This window comes from Oncorhynchus mykiss, chromosome 15 (genome assembly GCF_057628025.1).
Source record: "Oncorhynchus mykiss isolate SJ-2025 chromosome 15, ASM5762802v1, whole genome shotgun sequence".
Lineage (NCBI taxonomy): Eukaryota > Metazoa > Chordata > Actinopteri > Salmoniformes > Salmonidae > Oncorhynchus > Oncorhynchus mykiss.
Window position 1 is genome coordinate 28,685,065 of NC_143036.1, and position 8,335 is coordinate 28,693,399.

General features: G+C 41.3%; 1 protein-coding gene across 1 annotated transcript; it reads right to left on the reverse strand.

The window, feature by feature from the left end:
* Nucleotide 1: 1 nt before the first annotated feature.
* Nucleotides 2–7,358, reverse strand: LOC110489929 (regulator of G protein signaling 20). The gene is made up of 5 exons (XM_021562944.3): nt 7,224–7,358; nt 6,058–6,218; nt 1,667–1,750; nt 983–1,217; nt 2–842 (listed from the first exon to the last, which is right to left on the reverse strand). The coding sequence occupies exons 1-5, from the start codon at nt 7,230–7,232 to the stop codon at nt 648–650; spliced, it is 684 nt and encodes a 227-aa protein (XP_021418619.3). The 5' UTR covers nt 7,233–7,358; the 3' UTR covers nt 2–647.
* Nucleotides 7,359–8,335: the final 977 nt, after the last annotated feature.

Here is an 8,335-nt window from a genome sequence, read left to right on the forward strand (position 1 = left end):
GAATGGTCACATTCTATTTATTTCATACATATATTATATTCCTGTTTACGTTTTGTGTGAGAAAAAAAAATTGGACTGAATCAGCATCACAATATTAAAATCCACAGGCAAGATCTATTTCCAGGTATCAGCTTACACTATATGTAAAAAGTTACTATTATTGTGATCAACTGTTGCACCATTTCTGTGATATTTTATTCAAACGATCTTGAAGGTGAATGATCTAATGCCAAGGCACTTCCCCATGTCTTCTTCACAATAAGTCAAACCTCATTTTATGCTTTAAGGCTGACAATAGACCTACACACGAATGCAGTGCTCACTGATACAACATGCTTCCCCCTCAGAAAAGTGCAATGCCAAGCGCTAGGGAATATATAAAAATATAAATATATATATATATATATGAAATCGGGAACTGAATCTAGCGTATGCTCTTGCTTGCTCTGAGTATTTTGGAAAGTCAATATTCAAGGTAATATAAACAGTAGTTTACACCTTAATAAATACTGTTTGGCAAATACAGCTTATTAACCTGTTGATCAATCAACATTTGAACTGTAACTGAAAGCTAAACCTAAAACCCCCTTTGGATAAGACAAGTGTCCTCTAAAAGCAGTGCAGAGTGATTGATGGTGAGTGAGAGTCTATGGCTCTGTGACAGGTGGCTGTTCGGCCAGGTCCTGCAGCAGCTCTGCGTACGCTGTGGAGTTCATGTAGCGTGGGTATGAGTCTCTCTGCATTAGCGTGTAGATCTGCTGCTGGGCGTCTTCGAACGTGTGCGACGTGGGCTCCAACATGTTCTTGTTAATCACGTCTCGAACACGCGAGTCCAAACTCACCTGGAGAAGGAAATAACCATTTAAAGGGAATAAGAATACTCTATAGAGAGAGAAAAATGATAGGCTTATTGCTTGAACTTAGAGCGTAATTAGAGTAAACCACCTCAGTCATATAAATGCCTAGGGTGGTGTAGGCTCACCTCTTTAGGGGAGAGGATGGAGATGAAGTCCTTGTAGATCTGTCGTACTTTATCCTCCACCACAGTTTTGTTGGTCTCCTTCTTCAGCTCCTCGCAGGCCAACCAGAACATCATGTTCTCTTCACTGAACTCTGTCCTCAGGAACTGGCGGAAGCAGCCACGCCCTGCAGAGCTCTTCATCAGCCTCTCAAATGACATGGTCCATGTCATCGCATCCTCCAGAATAGGCTTGGGGCTACAAAAGAGGGACCATGCGCTTTATTTCATACAGTAGATATCGTTGAGACTGTTCAATGTCAATGTTTCAGCTCTAGCTCCATACAATTACATATGGAACTCCGAACATATAATTACTCGAAACATTAAATGACATTCAAGTCATTTAATAGGATCTCCATGTCTAGAGACCACATTTAAAGACGACATTAAACAGGCTAAACTATATCCCCTCTTCTTTTTTTCTTACAGTATGTGGCTAGCTGTATAGGGGATATACTTGTGAAGAGCTGATTCTCATTATTATACAATAGTTATCACAATATTCTAATCAATGATATGCATACTCTTAAGACCTATATGCTCACACAACCATAGTCATCTGATTGACTGAAATCTTGAACTAGTGAAGTGTTATATGATTTTGATGTTGATCGCTAACGGCGACCAGAGTATTCCAGAAGTTACCTGTCATCACAGTTTGCGATTTCCTCTGCTCTCCTCTCATAGGTGTTTTTTTTTATCCTCTCATCCTCCGCCCTAACAGTCAGACTGAAAAACAGTGAAAAACAATAGAAATAGAAAATGTATCAATGTACAATGTGTGTTTCTGCTATTGTCAATTGGGATGGTGGGTAACAGATAGAGAGGCATGTTGTTAGTTTCAAGCGGTGAAAAAAAGTGGTGGGAGGTGCACATCCTGCTTCGTGAGCTCTGCAGGGGCTCTTCTGTAAACACTACTGTCATCCAGTCCTTGGAGATGTGTTGCAACACCTGGTGTGGCAGTCACCTGTAGTCTAATTAAAGCCCTGTGAGAATCCACCACATCTGTGCTCCCCGGCCACACTCTGTAGCGCTGCGACAATTAGCATAACTGAATTGAGGTTGATGTGGAGACAGAGACTATTCCCACTCAATGGGGACTGAATTAGCATGCTCTTATTCTGCACACAACAGGAAGAGGCATAACTTGCTTACGTACAGTCGGGCAAAAAAGTATTTAGTCAGCCACCAGTTCAAGTTCTCCCACTTAAAAAGATGAGAGAGGCCTGTATTTTTCATCATAGGTACACTTCAACTATGATAGACAAAATGAGAAAGAAAAATCCAGAAAATCACATTGTAGGATTTTTAATGAATTTACAGTGCCTTGCGAAAGTATTCGGCCCCCTTGAACTTTGCAACCTTTTGCCACATTTCAGGCTTCAAACATAAAGATATAAAACTGTATTTTTTTGTGAAGAATCAACAACAAGTGGGACACAATCATGAAGTGGAACGACATTTATTGGATATTTCAAACTTTTTTAACAAATCAAAAACGGAAAAATTGGGCGTGCAAAATTATTCAGCCCCTTTACTTTCAGTGCAGCAAACTCTCTCCAGAAGTTCAGTGAGGATCTCTGAATGATCCAATGTTGACCTAAATGACTAATGATGATAAATACAATCCACCTGTGTGTAATCAAGTCTCCGTAGTCTCAGAGGTCCGTTAAAAGCGCAGAGAGCATCATGAAGAACAAGGAACACACCAGGCAGGTCCGAGATACTGTTGTGAAGAAGTTTAAAGCCGGATTTGTATACAAAAAGATTTCCCAAGCTTTAAACATCCCAAGGAGCACTGTGCAAGCGATAATATTGAAATGGAAGGAGTATCAGACCACTGCAAATCTACCAAGACCTGGCCGTCCCTCTAAACTTTCAGCTCATACAAGGAGAAGACTGATCAGAGATGCAGCCAAGAGGCCCATGATCACTCTGGATGAACTGCAGAGATCTACAGCTGAGGTGGGAGACTCTGTCCATAGGACAACAATCAGTCGTATATTGCACAAATCTGGCCTTTATGGAAGAGTGGCAAGAAGAAAGCCATTTCTTAAAGATATCCATAAAAAGTGTCCTTTAAAGTTTGCCACAAGCCACCTGGGAGACACACCAAACATGTGGAAGAAGGTGCTCTGGTCAGATGAAACCAAAATTGAACTTTTTGGCAACAATGCAAAACGTTATGTTTGGCGTAAAAGCAACACAGCTCACACCATCCCCACTGTCAAACATGGTGGTGGCAGCATCATGGTTTGGGCCTGCTTTTCTTCAGCAGGGACAGGGAAGATGGTTAAAATTGATGGGAAGATGGATGGAGCCAAATACAGGACCATTCTGGAAGAAAACCTGATGGAGTCTGCAAAAGACCTGAGACTGGGACGGAGATTTGTCTTCCAACAAGACAATGATCCAAAACATAAAGCAAAATCTACAATGGAATGGTTCAATAATAAACATATCCAGGTGTTAGAATGGCCAAGTCAAAGTCCAGACCTGAATCCAATCGAGAATCTGTGGAAAGAACTGAAAACTGCTGTTCACAAATGCTCTCCATCCAACCTCACTGAGCTCGAGCTGTTTTGCAAGGAGGAATGGGAAAAAATATCAGTCTCTCGATGTGCAAAACTGATAGAGACATACCCCAAGCGACTTACAGCTGTAATCGCAGAAAAAGGTGGCGCTACAAAGTATTAACTTAAGGGGGCTGAATAATTTTGCACGCCAATTTTTCAGTTTTTGATTTGTTAAAAAAGTTTGAAATATCCAATAAATGTCGTTCCACTTCATGATTGTGTCCCACTTGTTGTTGATTCTTCACAAAAAAATACAGTTTTATATCTTTATGTTTGAAGCCTGAAATGTGGCAAAAGGTCGCAAAGTTCAAGGGGGCCGAATACTTTCGCAAGGCACTGTATTTGCAAATTATGGTGGAAAATAAGTATTTGGTAACCTACAAACAAGCAAGATTTCTGGCTCTCACAGACCTGTAACATCTTCTTTGAGAGGCTCCTCTGTCCTCCACTCATTACCTGTATTAATGGCACCTGTTTGAACTTGTTATCAGTATAAAAGACACCTGTCCACAACCTCAAACAGTCACACTCCAGATTCCACTATGGCCAAGACCAAAGAGCTTTCAAAGGACACCAGAAACAAAATTGTAGACCTGCACCAGGCTGGGAAGACTAAATCTGCAATAGGTAAGCAGCTTGGTTTGAAGAAATCAACTGTGGGAGCAATTATTAGGAAATGGAAGACATACAAGACCACTGATAATCTCCTTTGATCTGGGGCTCCACGCAAGATCTCATCCCGTGCGGTCAAAATGATCACAAGAACAGTGAGCAAAAATCCCAGAACCACACGGGGGGACCTAGTGAATGACCTGCAGAGAGCTGGGACCAAAGTAAAAAAGCCTACCATCAGTAACACACTACGCCGCCAGGGACTCAACTCGTCGTTTTTGGAGGACAAAGAATGCTGAGTTGCATCCAAAGAACACCATACCTACTGTGAAGCATGGGGTTGGAAACATCATGCTTTGGGGCTGTTTTTCTGCAAAGGGACCAGGACGACTGATCCGTGTAAAGGAAAGAATGAATGGGGCCATGTATCGTGAGATTTTGAGTGAAAACCTCCTTCCATCAGCAAGGGCATTGAAGATGAAACGTGGCTGGGTCTTTCAGCATGACAATGATCCCAAACACACCGCCCGGGCAACAAAGGAGTGGCTTCGTAAGAAGCATTTCAAGGTCCTGGATTGGCCTAGCCAGTCTCCAGATCTCAACCCCATAGAAAATCTTTGGAGGGAGTTGAAAGTCCGTGTTGCCCAGCAACAGCCCCAAAACATCACTGCTCTATAGGAGATCTGCATGGAGGAATGGGCCAAAATACCAGCAACATTATGTGAAAACCCTGTGAAGACTTACAGAAAACGTTTGACCTCTGTCATTGCCAACAAAGGGTATATAACAAAGTATTGAGATAAACTTTTGTTATTGACCAAATACTTATTTTCCACCATAATTTGCAAATAAATTAATTAAAAATCATACAATGTGATTTTCAGGATTTTTTTTCTCATTTTGTCTGTCATAGTTGAAGTGTACCTATGATGAAAATTACAGGCCTCTCTCATCTTTTTTAAGTGGGAGAACTTGCACAATTGGTGGCTGACTAAATACTTTTTTGCCCCACTGTAGATGTCAATAACTCCATAACATAAATGTCCCTGTGTGTTTTTCCCCCAATGAGACTGTGTGTGTAACCGGCTGACACTCAGTTTTCATGCTCTGCTGTTTGTGTCCTGTGCAGAGCATATGTAGCGTAAGAGTTTGGAGTGTTGGAAGGAGCATGGTATGGAATCTCATTATAGTAGGTCCCCCTATGTCCCAAATGGCACCCTATTCCCTATGTAGTACACTACTTTTGTCAAGAGCCCTATGCACCCTGGTCAAAAGAAGTGCACTATATATGCAATAGGGTGCTGTAAGGTAAGCAACCCCTTACTATGGACAGTATAGTCACAGATAGAACAATGAGACAGATCTTTCACTGGATGTATAAATATGAAGCATTGTCACGAAATCCAGCAGCGGCAGTGGGATTGTCACGAAATCCAGCAGCCGGCAGTGGGAGAAGATGGAAGGATATGGATTTTGGCCTACATTCTGCACATTTTCTCATCTATGAAACTTTTGATCTCAATACAGTTTTATGTTCCCAAAACTAGAAACTATAAAGTTTGGTTGACTTTAGGCTTTGCCAAAGTTTTTAAAAAGCTAGTTGTTTAAAAGGAGTGCAAAGGCAAATTGAGTTACTGCACACACACATTTCACAAAGTAGACATTCCCTAACTGAAATATGCAGATATATGCCAGAACGGGCCAATAGGAAACCTCACTAGCTCGTGCTTGGCTCTCCCCACCTCCCTGCTTGTTCTTCCCACTATGACTCATCTGTTCCCATTGGAAACGACAGGCTATGGTCTATGTTGGTTTAGTTATAAAAATATTTGGTATAGTGGTACCTACCAGGAGCAGCTGCAGCAACAACACCAGCAGAAGCAACAGGCATTGGAGGCGTTGGTGGGCGTGTTCCCCATCCCGTGCTGCGTTTGGAGAACACTGGCAGCAGCTTCCTGGTGCACCTGCATCTGTCTCTTGCGCATCTCTACCCGCTCTGACCCCATGGGCTGCAGACCAAGACACAACATCATGCTGAAGATGTAGGACAGACACACAATACAGGAGAACACACACCCCGACAAAACAATGCAGCACACTGCAATCAATTCGGTCCAGAACATGATGACATAGAAGGCAGGTGTCAGTCATCCATCCCTAATCCATATCTTCATGTGGATGAATACGACATTTTAAAGACTGGTACAACATCATGAAACCATGGTACTGTATAATCATCTCAGAGGAAAAATATTACTGAGGGAATCACCATGGCATGTCGTCACATAATTTCGAGTGCGCATGTCTTTCGGAATACTCTGACCACTTCAACATAACAGAATGATCCCTGCGCGAACTTTTACACTGTCCAAGCTTTAATTTATTATAGCGAGAAATGTAGTACCATTTGGCTATGCAAATTACGGTCACTGACAGTAATGCATAAATATATATAAGCTATTAAACGCCTATTACCAAGCATTATAGCCTTTCATTTGCAGGATCAAACTATTGTAGCGCGCTCTGCGATGAAAAATGCACTGGACGAGAAAGACGGAGGCGTGGTGTTAGTTATACAGACAAGGCGTTACTGCCTCCATCCTAGCATCCTCAGATGCAACACAGATGGATCCTTGGGGGTTAGACAGCATTTTAAGCATGTATTAGGTTCTAATAAAGACTAAGAATACATGTAACGAAATAATACAATACTTAAAGCATTGGTGTTTTTCTTAAAAAATGGACAACATGACATCTGGTGCAAGTTATGACTACAGCAATAAATACATAACCATTCAATTGGATAGCTACATCCCAAAGATAGAACGAGATTGTCAAGAAACTATGCTGGCAATAATTATCTAGTCCTCAATCATGTGTAAAAATGATCATTATTGTAGATTATGCTGACTGAATTCTCATTTGCCTTCTGGATTGTTGGTGTTGAATCTATAATTCACAGTTTAGCATTCAATTATATTTCAAAGAGGAAATTCCAATGTAACTGTACTCACTGTCACCATGAATGCCAGAATACAGGTGATTCTTGCCTCGATCACATCCGTCTGCGCTGGTCTGCAACGGACAAATTGCTTTGCTCGATGCGCATGCGTTTTGTTCGAGTGCAAAAATATGTTCTGTGGCTGAAGCTCTGAAGGGCGGACCAGCTTTTACTGGAGGCTTCGCGCGATGGGTGATAATGCTCTCATATTATCATCTGTTGCATAGCCTACTTCACAGCAACTGATGCTGATGAAACCGATACATCAACCACCGATCATTAGTGCTGGAGATTTTATTTTAAGTTTATCATCATGATACAGGGTCCAGACTTCAAACCAATCATAATAAGTCTATGTAATGGTTTGGGTCATTGATATGGCGTTAGAATTTGTGACCAACGTCTTCCCATGATACAAGGCCAAATATTTCAGCCAACTCGTAGCTGGAAAACCACTTTACCTCATTGGAGCGCATGGATATGGCCTATCTTTGCATATGAGAGCAGTAGGTGCCCACAGCCACCAGATAGCAGTAGCGATCTAGCTATGTTAAAAGAAAGGAACGTTCCAGTTTTGATAGGACTTGATGGATGCTGTATTGAATATGTTTTCGAAGCAGCGCCAAGTTAAATATCAGATATCTTTGCTGCTAATACGGGCGAGAAAACACATACAGTGCCTTCAAAAAGTATCCATACGCCTTGACCTATTCCACATTTTGTTGTGTTACAGGCTGAATTCAAAATTGATTAAATTATACAGTTGAAGTCGGGAGTTTGCATACACCTTAGCCAAATACATTTAATCTCAGTTTTTCAGAATTCTTGACATTTAATCCTAGTAAAAAGTACCTGTTTTAGGTCAGTTAGGATCACCACTTTATTTTCAGAATGTGAAATGTCAGAATAATGGTAGAGAGAATGATTTATTTCAGCTTTTATTTCTTTCATCACATTCCTAGTGGGTCAGAAGTTTACATACTCTCAATTAGTATTTGGTAGCATTGCCTTAAAAAAAGTTGAACTTGGGTCAAACATTTTGGGGAGCCTTCCACAAGCTTCCCACAATAAGTTGGGTGAATTTTGGCCCATTCCTCCTGACAGAGCTGGTGTAACTGAGTCAGG

What these genes read in the sequence shown, in the direction of transcription:
- LOC110489929 (XM_021562944.3), bottom strand. An exon ending in TGTTGCTGCAGCTGCTCCTG is followed by an intron (nt 1,751 to 6,057) that starts GTAGGTACCACT and finishes ACTGTTTTTCAG; the next exon opens with TCTGACTGTTAGGGCGGAGG. An exon ending in ATCGCAAACTGTGATGACAG is followed by an intron (nt 1,218 to 1,666) that starts GTAACTTCTGGA and finishes CCTCTTTTGTAG; the next exon opens with CCCCAAGCCTATTCTGGAGG.